Consider the following 18,641-nt stretch of genomic DNA (forward strand, 5'->3'; position numbering starts at 1 on the left):
CAGGCTCCCTGAGATTCTCACACTGACTCAAGCAACTCCATGTGCCATGTCCATAAGCAAAACTAAAGCAGTGTGTCATGACTCCCACCACGTCAATGCGTTTATTAGTGATGGTCCGCCCTCTAAAACTTGTACATCTTGATTTCACCCTCTGACAAAATAGTCTAAAAAATGTTTAAAGTGGGAATTCATGAGCTCCAGGTAGCAGGGCTCCCTGGATTCTGCAGCCTTTGTGTGTTCCCATCCCAGGAGGGATGAGTGTGAGCAGGTCAGCATAACGTCCCAGCCGTTACTGGAGAAAATCAAAGCGCAAGAGCTTCATACACGGAGATCCGGGAAACCATGTAATCCCACTTTGTCTCCCCTAGAGCAGAGAAGGTGTCGGCGGCAATAATGGAGAGTGTCTCTTTTCTGAACTGCTTGGATAAAGAGTGTATTCACCGCGCGCCCCCACCACCACCCCCACCCCGTACCCCTACCTTCCGCCTTAAGAAAAGCAGACTGCATCAAGGGGAACCCGAACAGAAAACTTTTACAGTCTGAACCGAAATGAATGTCCTCGTGGTTCTCCGCCCCTTTTACTGGCTCTGAAGTAGAACAAATGAACATAACGCAAGAAGCACATTAGTACATGTTTTCTTGATGAAAAGCACATGGAAACCCGAGACACCCCAAACTTTCCTTCACTCCCTGCCTTCCCCAGCCTCATGGTCTGTTTCCACCTGTGATGCTGCAGGCTACTCACACCACATGAACCAGTCGTCAGGGTGTCCATGTGGCAAACTGGGGTCAAGTGAAGGCCCTTTCAACTCCCCACAAATATTCAGTGAGGTTTCCAAACGCTCACACAGTTGGGTGAAAGCTGCCCCCCGTCTGCTTTGGGGCTCACAGTATTTGGTGTGCAAGCTCAAAGAAATACCTCTGCTTAAGAAATGCAGCAGCTCATGAAACTTCAGAAACCCCAGGTTTTTTAGAGGCTAATATTTTACTCCAAAAACCTACCTTTGAACCAGAGAATCAGGAGCTCTGTCTATAATTTGTGCCTTGACGTGAAACTTGCATTGTGGCAGTGTTAGTCGGAGCCGCGGGGAGGGGGACAGTGGCAGTTGGGCTCCTGCAAGCTAAACCCTGTATTCACTCCTCACTCCTCCCCTCCTTTTAGGAGGGTAGAAGGAGTGCTACAGTTCTGAAAGCAAATCTCAGAATGTACAAGAAAATGATGGTTGAAGTCTGCCAATCAAAGTCATGCAGTTATTAAGCCAAATAACATGCATTGATAGTGACACGTTTTTATCCAGACAGCAGATGAAGTTTCTTAAAGCTTCACTCTCGGTCATGGACTGCATTTTGTAGAAGCATGTTTGGGTGAACTGAGCGTGCATCCTCAGTGCCCTGCAACATCTGTCTTTTATTACCAGACGTCCTGATATCCAGATGGCAACAAAGTATTCTGAGTGCCCTGAAACGGATTCGGCTCCTTATTCCTCTCTTAAATCATAATTTTATTGTGACATCAGGTTCGCTTACAAGTAACATTTTTATTTCCTGGACAGACAGGCAGCTCTTCACTCTAATACAGATTCTGTTTCCATACATACGTCCCAAGTAAGAAAAATACCTGAAACTAGTATGCATGCAAAATTCATATGAAATAAAACCTTTTCTGACCCTTAAAACGCAGCACCAAAACATGCACAACCTTCTAAGATTAAACGTTTTACTTTTTCAAGTCACCTAATTAACATTTTATTAGCAAAGTGTCCGTGTGCAGTTAGGACCAATACAACCCCATTTAAAAAATTAAAGGTTTTTTTCCCCCTAATTATGCTGTGCTTCAGCTTCTACGTTTAACACCTTTTAAGTAACTGTTAATCTTAAGATTCTGCACTGGCAAAAAAAAAAAAAGGATAAAACTGCAGTGTTTCTGAAATACAGGGGTACCTCGTTCTTTAGAAGCACTTCTATGCCCCGGCCCCTGCTTTGTCAGTGTGTGTGAGAGGAAAGCAAACTTTAATCACTCACAGAGGCCAGGGTCAAGGTTCACACTCCAGCCCCGGGGAAACCACCAGCCACGGAGGGAGAAGCAGGGTCTGTGGGACCAGGGATTCTGTTCAAAATCAGGTATGGACCTGGAAACGAAATCTGGAATTGTAAGCCAGCCCCCAAGAGCGCCAGGACTTTCGCGGGTCTGCCATCCTCTGCGCTTGGAGACGTGGGGCATTCTTTCGTGGGGAAGGCAGCAGATCCTGCCACAGGCCGGCCCTCAGCTATTGATTGCCGCATCTTTTAAAAATGCACAGCAATCGGTCGGTCGATCAGGCAGAGGTGAAACTCTCCTTCAGTACCACCGACAAAAACTGCTCAGACAAAGCCTGGGAGGCAGCCGTGCGCGGCGCCGGAGCACGGTTTTCTGCTCGGGTCGCGGCGAGGGGCGACTCCACCTTGGGGCGGAGCGCAGCCGCCGCTCCCCTGCCCCGCGGCCTCCCGGCTCGTCCCCCCGGACGCGCCGGGCCCCGTGTCCAGCCGCACCGCACACAATGGCGCCCCGAGCTCCCGCCAGCCGGGCCTCGCGCCGCCCGCGCGCCCCCCGCGCGCCCCCCGCGCGGGCCGCGCTCCCGGGTCCGCGCACAAAGGCGGCGCGTGGGCTCCTCCGCGCCCCGCGACCCCGCGCCCGCGCGTCTCCGCGCACCCGCGGCCGCGGCGCCCACCGCCCGCGGCCCGAGCGCCGCGGGGGCGCGAGCCCGGGCGGCACTTACTTTCTCGATGGCCCCGGGCAGCAGGCGCTCCAGCAGCCTGCAGAGGACCACCCCGTCCTTCAGAGACGCCTGCAGGAAGCCCTCGGGGTCCGAGATGGTTTTCTTGGGCGACTCCAGCACCCCCAGGGTGATGAGCCACGTAACGGTCTGCTCGGCGGAATTCATAGCGGCGGCGCGCCCGGCCTCCGCGCGCCGCGAGCCCGTCCGGGCGCCGTTCACCTCGCAGCGGCCGCGGCCCGGCCGGCTGCGCCCCCCGCCCCCTCCGGCGGGCCCATGGAGAGGCCGGCGCGGCGACTGGCCCGGGCGGCGCCGCGGCCCGGCCGGCTCGCGCTCGCTCGCGTGCGTCCCGGCCGGCCGTCAGGGGCCTTCTCATGGGAGGCACGGGAGCCCGCGGCGGCCGCCCGGCGCCGCCCCCGCCGCCGCCCCCCGGCTCCCGGCCGCCGCCGCCGATGACATCACCGCGAGGAGGAGAAAAGACGCGGCGCCCCAGCGGCCCCGCGCTCGGGCCCGCCGCGCGCCCCCGCCCGGCCGGCCGTGCGCGCCCACCTGCGCCGCCGTGACCTCCGGGGCGCCGGCCGCCTTAACCGCTTGCGCCCCGCGGACGCCGGAGCGCGCCGGGAGGGCCTCGCGCGGCGCCCCTGACTGAGTTTCTTGGTTCACCGAAGCTTCGAGTATCAAGTGCTTCCCAGAGCGCTCCTTCGATTTTTGCCAGTTTTATTTCGGGCGGGGGGCGGGGGGGCGGTGCCGAAAACGAGACCTTTGCTTCCCCCGCCACCTCGCAAGCCAGCGATTACAGAACACAAATGATCACTAAATCTGGGAGCACGTGGGCCTAATTCGGGGAGGAATTGATTTCCCGGGAGCTGCTGCGATCTTGGGGACACGGACGCCCCGGAGCGCGCCGCTGTTGCGTGCGCCCCTGCCCGGAGGCCTGCTCCCGCGCGCGTGACCTCAGCGCCCGCCGGGCTGCCCCCCCCCCCGCAGGACCAGCAACCTTGGAGTGACCCCGCTTGAAACGGAGCGTGGCGTTTGGAGCACCGTGGCAGGAAGCTCAGGAAAGCAGCAGAGCCTGAACTGTGTGTGTGTCTGTGGCCGGGAGGGAAGGGCTGAGAACGCCTCCGTCCGAACAGGCCACTTGGCCCGAAGATGCTCGGTTGGCCACGGGGCCGTGAGTGCACGCGCCAGACTGGAAGAACTCGGACATCCAGCTGTCCCACAGTGACTTGGACACACGCATATGACCACAGGAGAGAGCCCCTTCTTACAGGAAGGACGGCGTAAAGGACACTGCCCAGTACACGTGTGTCCCTTTACTCCCTCCACAGTCCCGAGGGCTTTCCCTACTTGCTTCCCTGAAGGCCTTCGGCAGTTGAAAACAGCATTAGCAGAGCTTACTGTATGCCAGGCACATATTTAGCCCACTTAATGACAAAGGCTAGAAGCCATATAGAAGTTTTTTAAAATACAGGCTTACCTCCCTCTTTCTTTGCCATCGTTAGTCCAGAGGACTTCAATGGCCATCATGAGTTGCATGGATTTCCAGCTTTGAGCTAAGCAGTTACATTTGCAAACACACAGTCATTGAAAGGGCGGCCACATCCTCGGTGGCCATAGTTACCTCTTGTTGAGCTCACCAGGGCTCTGCCAGAGCTCCTTCCTGGCATCACGTCACACCATCATTAGTGCAGTCTTACAGAGTTTGTCTCCTCGTCCCCGTTGTACCACACCCGAGTGGTAGAGAGATGGGACTCAACACATCACCTGTTTCTAGACAGCTTCTCTATACGCTTTCCAGCAAACAGAGCAGGTAAGACTTTTGTTAAGGTCTGTGCCCAAAGACTATCAACAAAGGGGTATTGGGGCCCCTGGGTGGCTCAGTCAGTTAAGCGTCTGCCTTCAGCTCAGGTCTTGATCTCAGGGTCCTGGGATCAAGCCCCGCATCAGGCTCCCTGCTCAGTGGGAAGCCTGCTTCTCCCGCTCCCCCCGCTTGTGTTCCCTCTCTCTCTCTTTCTCTCTCTCTCTCTATTAAATAAATAAATAAAATCTTAAAACACACACACACACACAAAGGGGTATTGACCTAAGCATGGTTGTCCACTGAGATTCCTGTTTACTCTCATTACTGCTGAATTGAAGAAATAATTTAGAATACAGCCATTACAATTTCAAATTACATTAAGTTGGGTCTGGTGCTTATAATCTGATAAACAAGACTAAGATTCAACTTGACTCAACCAAATAATCCTAAAGAAAGGCAGCTCTAGGGAGTGGCATTAGGTGACCAATAACTGGGCAGCCAATTATTGTCAGAAGGGAGACCCACTGTAACTGATCTTAGAAGTCCCTGAACATTTCAATGTGGCTACTGGGGGCATTCTTTTACCTTGGATGGACATTTATTTCAAAAAAGTTTACTTGGAAGGGATTCATTCTAGAAAGTAACGTTTTTCAAAGCTAGGTGTTTTTAGGTGTTTGAGCTATTTTAGTATCCAAGGTGTGCATTTGGTTAAACTTACCATTTTTCCAAGTTCCCATTACAGAAGGCACGGGCTGTGGAGAAGAACTCATTGTTCTGTTGGGTTGGAGCCAATTAAGGTTGTTGTCGAGAGAGGATTTTGGTCCTGTCTGTGGATGCTCTTTGACTCCCCCCAGAAGAGTGTGGAACAGCTCTCAGCGCAGGCATGCCTCCTCTGGTTCCCTCATCTCTCACGAGAGGGTTTAGCTTCACACCCCACGTGGCCCCTGCTATCCCTCAGAGCCCCAGCCCTGGTCAACACTGTGGTAGACCCACCATCAGCTGCCCCCAGTAGCTCAGCTGAACCCCACCCGAGCTCAGCTGAGTGATGGCTGATCCATTGGCTGGCTTGTTGGTACTTGGAGGATGGTCTCTCCCCCAACCTGAAGCCAGATGGGCAGATGGCGATTGGCCTTCACTCCGGACTGGAGGGGGGGGAGGTTATTGAATTAGACCATCATGTAGATGGAAACACGCATTAAGAAGCAGTTCTATGAAGCTCATCTGAGCTACTGTAGGTATGTTACTGAAGGCATTCCTTTTATTAAACAGTGTCCTATTTATTTGGCATAAATATGGTCAAATGCTAAACATGAAAGGTGCAAGGCAGGAAAAAAGTTTATAAACATACATGGCTGAAAATTACACAGGATCAGAAGACATCTTACCAATACACTATTTTATGAAACATCACATCAACCAGAAGCTTATCCTAGTGTGGGTTCCCCCAGAAGCAGATCCTGAGCCAACAACTGGGTGCAAGCAATTTATTTGGGACGCAATCCTGGAAAGGACAGATGAAGAAAGGGAGAAAGTGAAACAGGGAAGAGACAGAAGTGAATCAAAGATGTGTAGGGAGTAGCTGGGGCCCAGCTCCCCTGGGGCCTCTGAGAACCAGCATGGGCAGGCCCCAGAGTCCTCTGACCAGGGGACGGGCAGGCTAAGCTTCATCCCTCCATTCCCATCCCCCTGGATTGCGGGTCTCCCCTGGGGCGTGGCCTCCAACTTCGCAGAGCCTCACGTCATGAGAGCAGGAAGCACAAGGGCCCCGTGTGGACCACTGGCGGTGAGCGGTGGTGGTGGTGGCAGTGGGCGGAGGTGAGCACTGGCGGAGGTGAGCGGCGGTGAGCGGTGGCGGTGAGCGGTGGCGGTGAGCGGAGGTGAGCACTGGGGGAGGTGAGCGGCGGTGAGCAGCAGTGAGCGGTGGCGGTGAGCAGAGGTGAGTGGTGAGTGGAGGTGAGCACTGGCGGTGAGCACTGGCGGAGGTGAGCGGCGGTGAGCGGTGGTGGTGAGCGGAGGTGAGTGGTGAGCGGAGGTGAGCACTGGCGGTGAGCACTGGCGGCGGTGAGCGGTGGTGAGCGGTGGCGGTGAGGGGTGGTGGTGAGCGGAGGTGAGCACTGGGGGAGGTGAGCGGCGGTGAGCAGCGGTGAGCGGTGGCGGTGAGCAGCAGTGAGCGCTGGCAGAGGTGAGCGGCGGTGAGCGGTGGTGGTGAGCGGAGGTGAGTGGTGAGCGGAGGTGAGCACTGGCGGTGAGCACTGGCGGCGGTGAGCGGTGGTGAGCGGTGGCGGTGAGGGGTGGTGGTGAGCGGAGGTGAGCACTGGGGGAGGTGAGCAGCGGTGAGCGGCGTCAGTGAGCGGTGGGGAGCACTGGCAGAGGTGAGCGGCGGTGAGCGGCGGAGGTGAGCACTGGTGGTGAGCGGCGGTGAGCTATGGCGGAGGTGAGCGGCGGTGGTGAGCAGCGGTGAGCGGTGGCGGTGAGCGGAGGTGAGTGGTGAGCGGAGGTGAGCGGAGGTGAGCGGTGAGCGGAGGTGAGCGGAGGTGAGCACTGGCGGAGGTGAGCGGCAGTGAGCAGCGCCGACGCTGCTTCTACCGCTTGGTGCCGGACACTGCTTCCAGACCCTGGGGCACGACACCTTGTAAAAGCCGTTGGTGCGGCGTATTTGCTGCATCCTGAGGGCAGGTCTCTAACCTGAGGACGTCAGCGGCAAGTTGGCTCCCTGCAAACCCCCATCCCGGGAGATGAACTGCTTCTCCCTCCAGGCCTGGGGCTTCCGACGTCACCAGCTCGCCGCCAAGCAGCTGGTGTTACCGAATAGTGGTCAGAATCTGCCTCTACTGCGGGCAGCTAGGTCAGCCTGGGTGAGAGGGATCCCTGCTGGAGGTCTCGCACACCTCCACCCCTGCTGGAGGTCTCGCACACCCCCACCCCTGACGCCGCGGTCGCAGGGGCCAGGCGAGGCCCGAGCGGCTGCCCCAGCTACACATGTGCCGTTGGCGTGCCTGCCTGCTGGGTGCGCCTTCCTCCCTGATGCTCTCTGGAGACTGAGGCAGGAATCAGGACCCACAGCAGCCCCCCACCTCCTTGTGAGGCCCACCTTGCCGGTTCCAGGCCCCCAGACGAGGAGCCCTCCACCCTCCCCGTCCATGCATGCGCGCCTGCCCCGGAGGACCGGGGAGCCGCTCCAAGCTTCAGTGACCCGAGGGCTTCTCCTCCCCTCGTCCTGTGCCCGCCTGGAGCCGGACGGTAGCGTGGCAGCAGTCCGTATGTCCTTTCGTGGCTCACACCAGGTTAGCAAAGTCACAGGCACAAGCCGAGCGGCTTTGGGAACCCGGCCAGTGGAGGCAGGTGACTCGGAGGTCTGGGCCATTTGTGTCAACAGCTTACTCGTGGCCTCTGGCCCTGCTCCCGCCCAACCTCAGCCCACCCCGCTCAGCAGGATGCATGGCAGCTGTGCCGGCTCCCGGGGCGTCGGGAGAACGTCTTCTCGGTAGCCCTCTTTCAGGCACTCTAGCTGCCTGGGTGAGGAGTAAGCTCTCTGAGACCCTCAGTGCAGCCCAGCCGAAGGAGCCACCTCTGCCTGGACCGCGGGCTGGCTCAGCACCAGCGTGCTAGTCCTGAGATAGAAGCGCCATCATAGCCCAGACCCTCGGCCTTATCTGCCTCTCCCACCCCACCCAGCTACCCACCCTCATAGGCAGTGGTAGCTCAGCACATGCCTGCAGCGCCTCTGACGAACGAGTCTTCCTCCGACAGCTGCTGTGGTGTGCCCTCCAGCCCTGCTGATGCTTGTCCAGTTGTTGGTCTAGAGCCTTGAGTGAAGACAGCCCCCATGCCACGCCACAGGGCCTTTGCACATCCCAGGCAATGGAAGGCTGCACTTCCCTAGCAAAGGAAAGGGGCCATTTCTCTTGGCTTGGAGAGATCAGGGAATCAGGGGTCCACGTTTCTCAGAATCTCCACCCAGAGCCCCCCTTCCAGGTCTCAGGGACTCTTCCCCCCCCCAACCCAGCCCTGGACTCAGCCCCAGAGGTCTGCCCAGGTGGGGAGCTCCACTGCTTTGCAGACTGGGCACATCTATGATGAGAGCTGAGCCCTCTTGCTGCAGGGGATGGATGATTTCTCACACTGCCGGGGGGGAGGGGTTCAAGGGGTGAGGTCCCAGAACTGTCACGTCTTTCTCCCGAGACTTCCCAGTGACCACAGCTGACTCTGAGTCCTCACAACTGTCACTGCTCCGTGTCCTCAGGCACTGGGGTGGCTCCACACACTAATGCTTCCTTTGCACCTGCTCCGCACTCCGTCCAGCACAGACAGGAGTGTAGCCATTGCGAGGCACGGAAGACGGGGAGGGTTAGCACCCCTTCATGCAGCACGAGCAATAGTGTCTGTGACGGTTCATTTCATGTGCCAACTCAACGGGGCCACAGAGCGCCCAAATATTTGGTCAAACATCATTTGGGGTGTGTCTGTGAAGGTGGTTTTGGCTGAGATTAACATTTGAATCAGAAGACTGAGCAAAGCAGATTGCCCTCCCCCAACATGGGTGGGCCTCACCCAATCAGTCGAAGGCCTGAATAGACCACAAACACCAGCCCTCTCCCCTGAGTAGGGGAGATTCCTCCAGCAGATGCCTTTGAAGTGGAACATCGATTCCACCTGGGTCTCCAGCCTGCAGGCCCACCGGCAGATTGGACTTACCAGCTTCCATAATCCTGTGAGCCCATTGCTTATAGTAAATCTCTTTACACATGTCTTACTGGTTGTGTTTCTCTGGAGAGCCCTGACAGTTAAAGCATCCTGCGGCTGGGCTGTCTGGCTGGTGAGCGATGCGAGTGTGGATTCCCTGCCTGTGTGTCCGCTTCCCAAGTTCACTTTGAAACCACCTGCCTTGGTTTGGGCTCCCCCAAACGCAGACCCTGAGACAGAGCTTCAGTGCAGGAGGCGTATTTGGGGGTTGAGCCCAAGAAGCACAAAGGAGGGAGTGGGGGAGATGAGGGAGGGAGGGAGACAGTCTGCAACAGAGGGTGAACTCAGGAGTGGGAGCCGCAGTAAGAACACTCTAGGGGCCCTGTAGTAGTTTGCTGTGCTGACCACAACAAAGCACCATGACCCGCGAGACTTAGAAGCAGCAGAAGTTGATCTCTCACAGTCTGGAGGCCAGAGTCCAACATCGAGGTGTCCAGCAGCATGAGGCAGGGCTCCAGCATCCGTCAAAGAAGACCAGCAGAGTTGGTAAAGCATCACTGTGAGCTCAGAAGCTTCCTAACATCTCTGTTTCGTGTTTGTTGGGAGACGTTTCTCCACGAGTCTCTCACCTTTCTGAGGAGCTGGGCAGAGGTAATGACAGCTTTTGTTCTGACTGTCCTTTCTAGAGTGTTTTGGAACAAACGTCTTCACACATAGAGACATCACTCTGCCCCCACCCCACCCCACCCCCGGGCAGAGGGCACATTTGCCTGCTGACCTACAGACTGAAAATAATGTCTCCTGGGGGACACAGTTTGGGCCAGTGTACTTGCAGTCCCTTTAAAGGTTGGGGTGGCTAAGCTCTGGCTCTGCGGCAGGGACACAAGCCAGCTGTGTGTGTGGCACCACCCCCCACCCCTGGGGCCCACCCCTGCATTACCTTGGACTTGGGAGCAAAACTGGGTCCCATGCTGCCTGCTTGGCCGTGAGTCCCACGGTCCCCGGTGTCCAACCTGGCGGTCACCCACGACCTCCAGCTAATTCTATTAGCCTTCACGCAGGCTAAAACCCCAGACCCACAATGGTCCTCATAATGCCAGGGTTCACTCCCTGGGATGAACGCTCAATGGCTTTCTTCTTTCTGAACAGGGCTTTCACGGGGCCCCTGAGTTTTATTAGGAAGAGCTCCTTCTTCATTGCCTCCACAGGGATTTGTAATCTCCCTTTGATTTCCTCTCCAATCAAATATTTATCTAAGAATATGTTTCTTAATTACCAGGAAATCGAGACTTTGTTGGCCATTGAATATGATTAGGCAGCTGAGCCTAGAAATCTCTGCTTTCCGAAGTTGGCTAAAGACATTGACTGATCCATGATCATATATACGAAAGGATGTACATACTCTGTTCAAGAGGTGATATACTTATTATGTGCAGGTTTTGTGCTTTTTTAAGAACTTTTTATTTCAAAATCATTTTAGAAGCACAATGGGTTTCAAAGCTAGTATAGAGAGGTCCCATGTGGACTTCGGCCAGCTCCCTTCAGGGACGATGCGCCACATAACGAGAGCGCATCCCTGTGCGGCACGGCTGTAATGTGGTTCACCGAACCGCGGGCACTGTTCGGGTCTTGGCAACGCTTCCGTATACTCCTGTACGTTCCATCACACGCGTGTGCTGGGTCACCAGCGCAGGGAGGCTGCAGACCGCTCCGTCCGGGGCCACCCCTCGGCAGCCCCAGCCTGCCCGCCAAGCCTCTGAACCTCATCCCACCTCTGTCAGTTAGACATGCCCAATGCTCCGAGACACAGATGTTAAATGAAGTTTCCCTAAAATTTAAATCCTTTTAACATGTTATATATGATGTTCAATGCACAGGTTAGGTGAAGACTTGTATCTTTTTCACAAATTATGCCTTAAGTTAGTTCATATGGTTCATCCTTCTCCAATGACTTCTTTTATCCTGAGTTTCAGCTTCTCTGAAGGGAAAACGTCCATTTCCATTCCTGTTTTCCTCTTCCTTGTGCCCAGGTCCGCATTTTCAACCTCGCGTCATCACCTGGAGTTAGACTGTGTAAAGAACATAAACTGGGGCTTACTTTCTAGGGCTCTTTGCCTGTTTCTGGTTTGTTTATTTGTTTGTTCATTAAAAACATTTTACTTTACTTAAAAAGTACTCATTTTGTTTTAAATAAATTTTTATTCATTTTATATTGATGTTTTCTATTTTTCTTCTCTGTGTTTTCAAATTGCTTTGGTTTAAAGAAGAAAAAAGATTTGTTCAAATCACTCTCCATTCCATTTTTTGTCTCTTTTTAAAATTTAAAAACTGAATCATAATCTTCCATTTAATAAGTGGCTCTCTCTCCTTCCTTAGCTGATTGTCAGACACAAATCCCCATATTGAAAAGTAAGAGTCCACAACACTATGAGCTCCCCCTTCCTCCTGCTACCTGCCCTCTGAGAGCGGCTTCTGGAACATGATAGCTTCTCCTCCTCATCGGCCCTCAGGCCCACAATTCCCAATGCCCCTTTCTTCCCCCGATTGTACTTTGTGATCAGTTAGTTTAGTTTTAAACCATCACTAGTATTTTATTTGTAGAATAGATCTTTCCTGGGAGTTTTTATTTAGCACTAATATTGCACATATCCTGGCCTGCGCGTGCGTGTGTGTGCGTGCATCTCCATATCCTGTTCACCTCCATTTCCTCTTCTTCTCTGCTTCATGCATCCTCGACTTCATGTGCTCTTGGAGTCAAGTCTCAGGTATGTCCCTCTGGTGGGGCCATGTTTGTAAACACGCATTTACCCCCTGACCGGTGAATGGTGTTTTGGACGGGCGGAGAGTTACCGGCCGCAGTTCTCTGTTCTCGGTAGATGGCCGTGCCCCCCACTGTCTCCCAGCCTCAGGTGTGCAAGTAGGGAGTCCTGGGCTACTTTGGGGCTGTTGCTCTCTGTAGATAACTTGTTCTTTTGGTGGAGAAACTTGTAGGATTTTCTCCTTATTGTTAAGAGACCAGCACTTTCATCAGGATATGATCAGGATGCATTTGTGTGTGTGCACATATGTGTGCACGTGTGACTGTGTGTGCGCATGTGTGACTTGTGTGGGCATGTGAGTGTGCTGTGTGTGAACATGTGTGTGCGTGTGACCGTGTGTGTGTGACCACGGAGGTGTGTGTGCATGTGTTGTGCTTGCATGCACATGTGCAAATGCATTGTGCATTTGTGTGTGTACATGCATGTGTGTGGCTGTGCATTGTGCAAGTGCACATGTGTGTGAATGTGTGTGCAAGTGCGCATGTGTGCCTGTGCGTGTGTGTGTGCAAGTGCACGTGTTTGCCTGTGCATGCATGCATGTGTGTGCACATGGCTTTATCATCATCCTTGCCTGGGACTCCATGAGCCTCTTCAGACTCCGGCCTCCCATCTCTCTTCAGTCGAGGGAAGGCTTTGACGCCGTGAATGTAATACTTCTCTGTTTCTTAACATCCTGGAGCCTCTGTTAGTTTCCTGTGAATTCTTCCTGCTTCTTCCCGGTCGTGAGTTCTCTCTACTCTGACTCTGCCGCAGGTCTGCCTGTTTAGGTTCTGGGCCAGTTCAGCAATTACATCTTTCTTTCAGCTGCAGGAAGGCTTCTCTCGGGTCACACTTTAAACTTAAGTGTGTTTTTGTTTTGTGCTTATAATGTTAGGGAGGAAAGTGTATTTTGAGAGGAAAAATACCCCCTTCACAGTGAAGGGGGCTGTGATGGTTACAACAACTGTGCCTCTGTTTACGGCTCTCGGAGAGATGAACAGGGACCCGGGAAGATCCGGCCTCGGCACCTTCCTGTCTCCCGTCACAGCTGCTCAGACCCTTCGCCCTGCAGTCCCTTCTTCCAGAACAGACTCCGCCTGAGTCCCATTTGCTCAGTCTGCCCATCACAGCGTGATCCTGCCCCGTCCTCCGATGGTTTTCTGCTGCCTGCCTTCCCTGTCGGCTCTGTCCTCTCCACGGCGCCCCTCTGCGGGCACATCCTCAGGTCCCCCCGCCTACCCCTGCTCACCCCCAGCCCCCATAGCCCCGTCTTCTCCTGGGGTCCCCGTCCTGCCACTCCTTACCCCGGCCACTCCTGCACGCAGCCCTATGGAAACACGTCGCCGAACCAGGAGTGAAGCATGCTTTCCGTGGAGCCCTGCGACAGCTACCTGGCCCCGCCTGGCCCCACCTGGCCCCACCTGGCCACTCTCAGACCCTCAGTGGGGCTGCTGGGCAAAGACTCCCACACCTTTCTGATCTCCAGCAAGGGCATGAACAGGAGGTTCTGAGACAGGCTTTTCACACTGGTCTCACCAGTGCTGGGTTTCTTAGCATCACCTTTGAGAATCTGGTGACGCTAAGAAAACTCTCCTGGGAGGCACGGAATTTTAGAGGGCTCTCGCACTCCCCAGAGTGTAACCCTGGGCCCGGGCAGCGTCGGAGTTAGACCTGCCAGCTCAACAGCAAGTGTGAGCAGAAGACACACAAACCTAACATATCCTATGGCCGAGTAGAGCTGCTTTTAAAAAAAGCAATAGGCGCTTGAAGAGTAAACTATTTCAATGATTTTTGTTTGTGTAAGTCATAATGAGGCAAAATAGGGCTTTTAGAAAACAAAATGTTTTACAAATCTGTGTTCTCCCCCATGTGTTTACCCTGGGGATACCAACGAGTGTTTTTCTCAGTGCCCTTGACTGGATATTATATAAAATAACAGACAGGAATAGAACTCTGTTGATCTTCTGTAAAACCTAAAATAAACATTGGCCTTAGAAGTAGGAGGTGTTTTGCTTTATCTTTAAAAATACCCACTGTATTTTTTTTACCTATACTCTCTGCAAAACTTAAAAACTCTTTCTGTTGGAGTACTTTTTGAAAAAGAACAGAGGCAGATACCAACAAATAAATATTTGTTGATGTAATTAGTTGTCTGCCATATCTTATGTGGGGGCAGCAAAATCAATCTTACGTGAAATTTTTGTTTTATAAGCGGCTTTATCCATTTGGATGTAAAGGGATACATTTTTCATTGCCTCATTTCCTGTTCTTTTGATTTACTCCAGAAAACCAGTACATCAGATGAATTATGGAACCCAATCTTTAAAGCCACAAATTACTGAAAACAGAGATGTCCCTAGGGTACAAGGCCTTGTGGGTTTGTCCAAGCACTAAATTTCATCATGATTTTGCCTGGACTATGAGCCCATTTGTCAGGGATGAGAAGCCTCACTCCCCATAGAACAATTTCTGGCAGAGGGGGTTCTCTGGGCTCAAGGAAATGGACTAGACATGAAGGCAGTAAAGTAAAATGTGGGTTCAAAGAAGAGTTAAGGAAATAAGCTGGCCTAAGGAGCCCAGTAGAAAAGCAGTCAGTCACAAGGGTTAACAAGGCAGGCAGGAAGCCTAGAGAGACAGAGGTCAGGCTCGCAGGGAATGGCCCATGAAACGTGCACCTGGGAGCTGAGTATTTTCAGTGTAAGGCTAAAGGTGATCTAGAAGCAAAGGGTGCAGAGAAGGAAGCACATCGAATGAAGAAAAATAATATGCGTATGTGTTTCCATAGCAACATTATTTATTACTATGGGAAGCTGGGGCATTATCATATGTTTGGTAAATGAGAGCAGCAACTTTGTAGATCATCGTGGCAGCAGTGAGCGGGCACACGTGAAGAGTACGAAACACGCATAGATAAAATAAAGCCAGAATCATTTATGCGGCGACCATCCCCGAACCCCTGCAGAAGGGCAGAAGGGGCCACGAGGACAGTGCTGGGAATGGTGAGGAATTTGTTCCCTGATGCTGCCCGTTTCCAAGGTGGGAGGACAGCGCAGGTGTGTCCCGGGGTGGAAGGGTGACCGCCTGGACCTGCAGGGCTGAGCTGCGCTAATTCTATAAAGGACCACACTTGTTCTGGGGCTAACTTCCGGGCTTCTGCCCCCGCTCACTCGGCTTGTGGGGCCCCGAGCCCTGTGCATCTCAGCTCTCCCCCACCTGCTGCCCCCGCTGTCTCCCGCAGTGGGCACGCACACACAGACTCTGGAGGCGGGAGGGGGGCTCGCTGTCCCCACCACCCCTCCACCTGGCAGGTGGAGGGCTGCTTGCTCTGACTTCCGCCTGTCCCCACACTCCCAAAGCAAGCCCTCTGCAGCCGTGCACAGGCCCCAGAGGGCTGAGCCCCAGGTTCGGGACAGCGTCCTCAGAGCCCCTGAGCTGCCCGCAGCCTGGTGCCCCCCCGCCCCCGTGGCTGTCTGGGTCCCATTCAGCAAGGCTTTCCCCCACTTCCCATTCTGAGAGCCCAACCTCTCCCTTGCTTCTCCCAGGCCTGGCAGCAGAGCCCCCCACAGGATTGCCCTGAAACCTCAGCACCCTTTGCCTTGGTGGCCCCCCAGTGCCTTATATTTGACAGCGGTTCCTTGGACTAAATTGCATCTGTTCAAACAACCAGCGCGGCTTCTGTTCTCCTGCTGGGACCCTGGCTGACACCGGAGTCTGGAGAGAGGATCGGCCTGTCAGAGCCGGCGAGAGACGGCGTAGGAGGGAGGAAAGTCCAGGCCACATTAGGAGGCAAGAATGGGGCGCGGGGATCAGCCCACCGGGAAAGTCATTAAGCAAAAAAGAAACAGGAGAGCAGAAAGGGTGTTAAACAACAAAGTTACTCACACGCTTGTTACAGACGAAGGAAGACGGTATTCGGGGAACCACTGGGAAGGGTGGAGGAGGGGGGACAGAGATCACACCCAACTCCAAGTGCGGCAAGGGTGGGTGGAGATTCATACCAAGGAGCAGGTGCGGTCAGTCGGTTCAAAGTCCCTAGGAGGACACGTGAGGGCCACGGGGGGCTCTTCTGCCGGTGGTCCCCCCAAGACACGATATGGGAGCAAGGGTCGAGGGATTCAATCCCATATCAAGGCTGGGACTTTCCCTAAGCTGACCTCACAGGATTCTTGTTAAAACTGGACTAAACAGGCCAAGGGCAGAGCCCAAGGTCGGGGACTAATCAGAAAGAGGAGGCAGCCTACGTCAGCGTTGGTCAGGGGAGAGCGCCCTCATCGAAGGAACGCGGGGTGTGCCCATGCAGGGGTGCGGCCACCAGGAGACACCGCAAACGACGGTCATCCCCTGACCCATTCCCAACGCCACGGGAACAGAGTGACCGCCTCAACCGCCCCCCGGAGGGTGGTATCAGTGTGTGCAATGCCCCTCGCTCCCCGAGGACCAGCACCACTGGAATGCTGCTTCACCCCGGCACACTTCTGCACACATGGGGTCTGCCCACCCTGCGCCCGATGCTTTAGTCCTGCAAGGGGTTCACCGAGCGACCCCAGACCCCAGACAGCGCTCGTGTCTTGAGCGCTGATGGAGCAGGAGGGCCCGGGGGAGGGGCAGCATCAGCCGCTGCTCTTCTTACTTGGGAGCACCTGACCCTCAGGCCTTCAGGATCCCGCCGGGGATCCCGTGCCTCCGGGGGACGTGCACGGGGAGCACGGACGGCTGTCCCAGGCCCGGAGTTAAGGAACCCCAACTCTGGAAGTGCGCCCTTCTGAAACTGTGTGCAAGCGGGAATGTTTGGGGCGTGCCTGCCTCTCTGGGTGTCTGTGTGCCCTAAAGACCTGGGGGGAGGTGTTGGTAAGAGCACACAGGGGCAGGACGGAGCCTGAGAGAGCATTTGTGCGAATCAAGTCAAATCTCAACACTTCACAGAGACTGTGTTGATGCCACAGGCTGGGGGCACTCGGCCCCACTCTCAGCCAACTGCCAGAAGAGCAACCCCAGGGAGGCAGCGACAGACACTCTGCCGGCCTCCAGCTCTGCTGGTAGAGTAACGGAGCCCACACTGCAAACAGGGCGCTGGGGCACCCCAAAACAAAGGGCCTGCCGCGCCTCCCCATCACCCCCTCTGGGCAAAACAAGAGCAGGCCGAGAATCTGCTGGTGGTTGGGGGCTCATTTGGAAGAGTGCTGAGGACCTTTCTCTTCCCACCACAGAGTGGAAGGTGTGTGCTTCACCCCACCCAAGCAAGAGGGAGCTTAGGGGGACCCCCTCAGAGCTTCCCGCGGCTCCCGGAGCTGCTGGGGTGCAGAGCCAGGTTCCTGAGCGGCCTCCAGCGGCCTTGGGACAAGCTGATGCTGGAGTATGGCCGGACCGGAGCTGGACAAGGACCCGGAATCCAGACTCGGGTACCCTCACCGGGGCCACCTGGGCCCCGGGCCTCTGGACGGGGGTGTGACACCAAAAGCAGGGTCTGTGGGGGTCCCCTGATGCTCAGGGCAGGGTCACGGCCATGGGAGGCTCTGTGCACAGCAGGGAGCTGCAGGGGGCAGCCTGTGGGGGCGTCTCAGAAGGAAGCCCCGAGCACTGCCCCCTGGCCGAGACGCTGACCCTGCCCCCCCCATCACCTGCCGTCTCCCTGATGCAGGAGCTGGGGCAGCACAAGCCCGCGAGGCCACGAGAAGATCCGAGAAGATCCGGGGGCAGGTAACAAGACACCAAACAGCCTACTCGAGTCCTGGGTGGAGGCAGAGACTGAGCTGGGCACAGTTGGACTGTAAAACCAACGGTAAAATCGACGTTCGAGAAGGCACCAGGACCTTTTCGTACCCCAAATGCGATTCTCTGTTACTACCTGGAAAGGACCAGAAAAGCTTCGCTTGCCCTAGATCTCCTCCAAAGCGCTTCCCGGGCGCCCGCAAGGAACATGTGGACAGGTCTGTTCAAAGCAGCCTGCGGAGAGACAGGGTAAAGACGCTTTCCGTTTTCAGCCTGCGGAGGCCAGCTTATTAATACACGGGCGGCACCCTTCTGCAACAGGAATGTGCTGGCCCTTGGGGACTCGGCGGCCAGAGCATGGAGCCGGGGGCGAGAAGCGGCCTGGCGTCCGCGATGGGGAGGGCGCACCCCCCGGCCGCCTGGTGGCAGGGCTGGGGGGCTGCAGGGAGGACGGCCACCCTGCGCCCGGGCTCCCCCCGCAGACCCCGGGGGACCGCAGGGCTGGCAGCGAGCCTCGGACGCCCACCCCACGACCGCTGCCTTTCTCTGCCTTAGCGGTAGGCTGGCGCTCCGGCTTGCTTCACTGGTCCCGCCCAGGCCTCCGCGCGGTCAAGTTCTCGTTCCCGGTCCTCCCCGCCGCTGCGGGTCCCGCAAAGTGTGGGTCCAGATCGCAACAGCGTTGCTGCAGACAAGTCGCCACCTCCCTGGAACGCTCTCTGCTCCACCGCGGGAAACAACCTACCTCCGCTTGCGTCTCCTGCCCGTCGGTCCAACACTGACGTGGGTTTTGGGGGACGACCGCAGGCCAAACCACACGTGGGCTGGCAGCCGGGAGGGCGGTGAGGGGCCCGTGGCCGCTGCCCTGCCCACGCCGGCCTCTCGCAGCTGGTGGCCCGA

At 55.7% G+C, this 18,641-nt stretch overlaps 2 protein-coding genes across 9 annotated transcripts in view; both read right to left on the minus strand.

Moving 5' to 3' along the window:
- The window catches only part of ARHGEF7 (Rho guanine nucleotide exchange factor 7), a 130,972-nt gene extending 127,734 nt beyond the window's left edge, over window positions 1-3,238 (minus strand). For 2 of the 8 annotated variants that reach the window (XM_054506410.2, XM_045869716.3), the window contains exon 1: window positions 2,757-3,026. In XM_054506410.2, the coding sequence (XP_054362385.1) occupies window positions 2,757-2,921 (165 nt within the window). In that variant the 5' untranslated portion in view covers window positions 2,922-3,026. Of the gene's footprint in view, window positions 1-2,756 lie in introns of all 8 variants that reach the window. The other 6 variants (XM_054506411.1, XM_045869715.3, XM_045869718.3 and 3 more) reach the window with 6 other exon arrangements.
- Window positions 3,239-6,211: 2,973 nt separating this feature from the next.
- On the minus strand, window positions 6,212-7,219 carry LOC135363725 (uncharacterized). The gene has a single exon (XM_064585757.1). It carries the CDS (start codon window positions 7,217-7,219, stop codon window positions 6,212-6,214), a length of 1,008 nt encoding a protein of 335 aa, XP_064441827.1.
- Window positions 7,220-18,641: the final 11,422 nt, after the last annotated feature.

Source organism: Mirounga angustirostris, unplaced genomic scaffold, assembly GCF_029215605.1.
Source record: "Mirounga angustirostris isolate CCGP_5_RB_7025 unplaced genomic scaffold, mMirAng1.0.hap1 SCAF_3, whole genome shotgun sequence".
NCBI classification, from domain to species: domain Eukaryota; kingdom Metazoa; phylum Chordata; class Mammalia; order Carnivora; family Phocidae; genus Mirounga; species Mirounga angustirostris.

What these genes read in the sequence shown, in the direction of transcription:
- LOC135363725 (XM_064585757.1), bottom strand. Translation starts at nt 7,219, where the DNA reads ATGCAGCAAATACGCCGCACCAACGGCTTTTACAAGGTGTCGTGCCCC.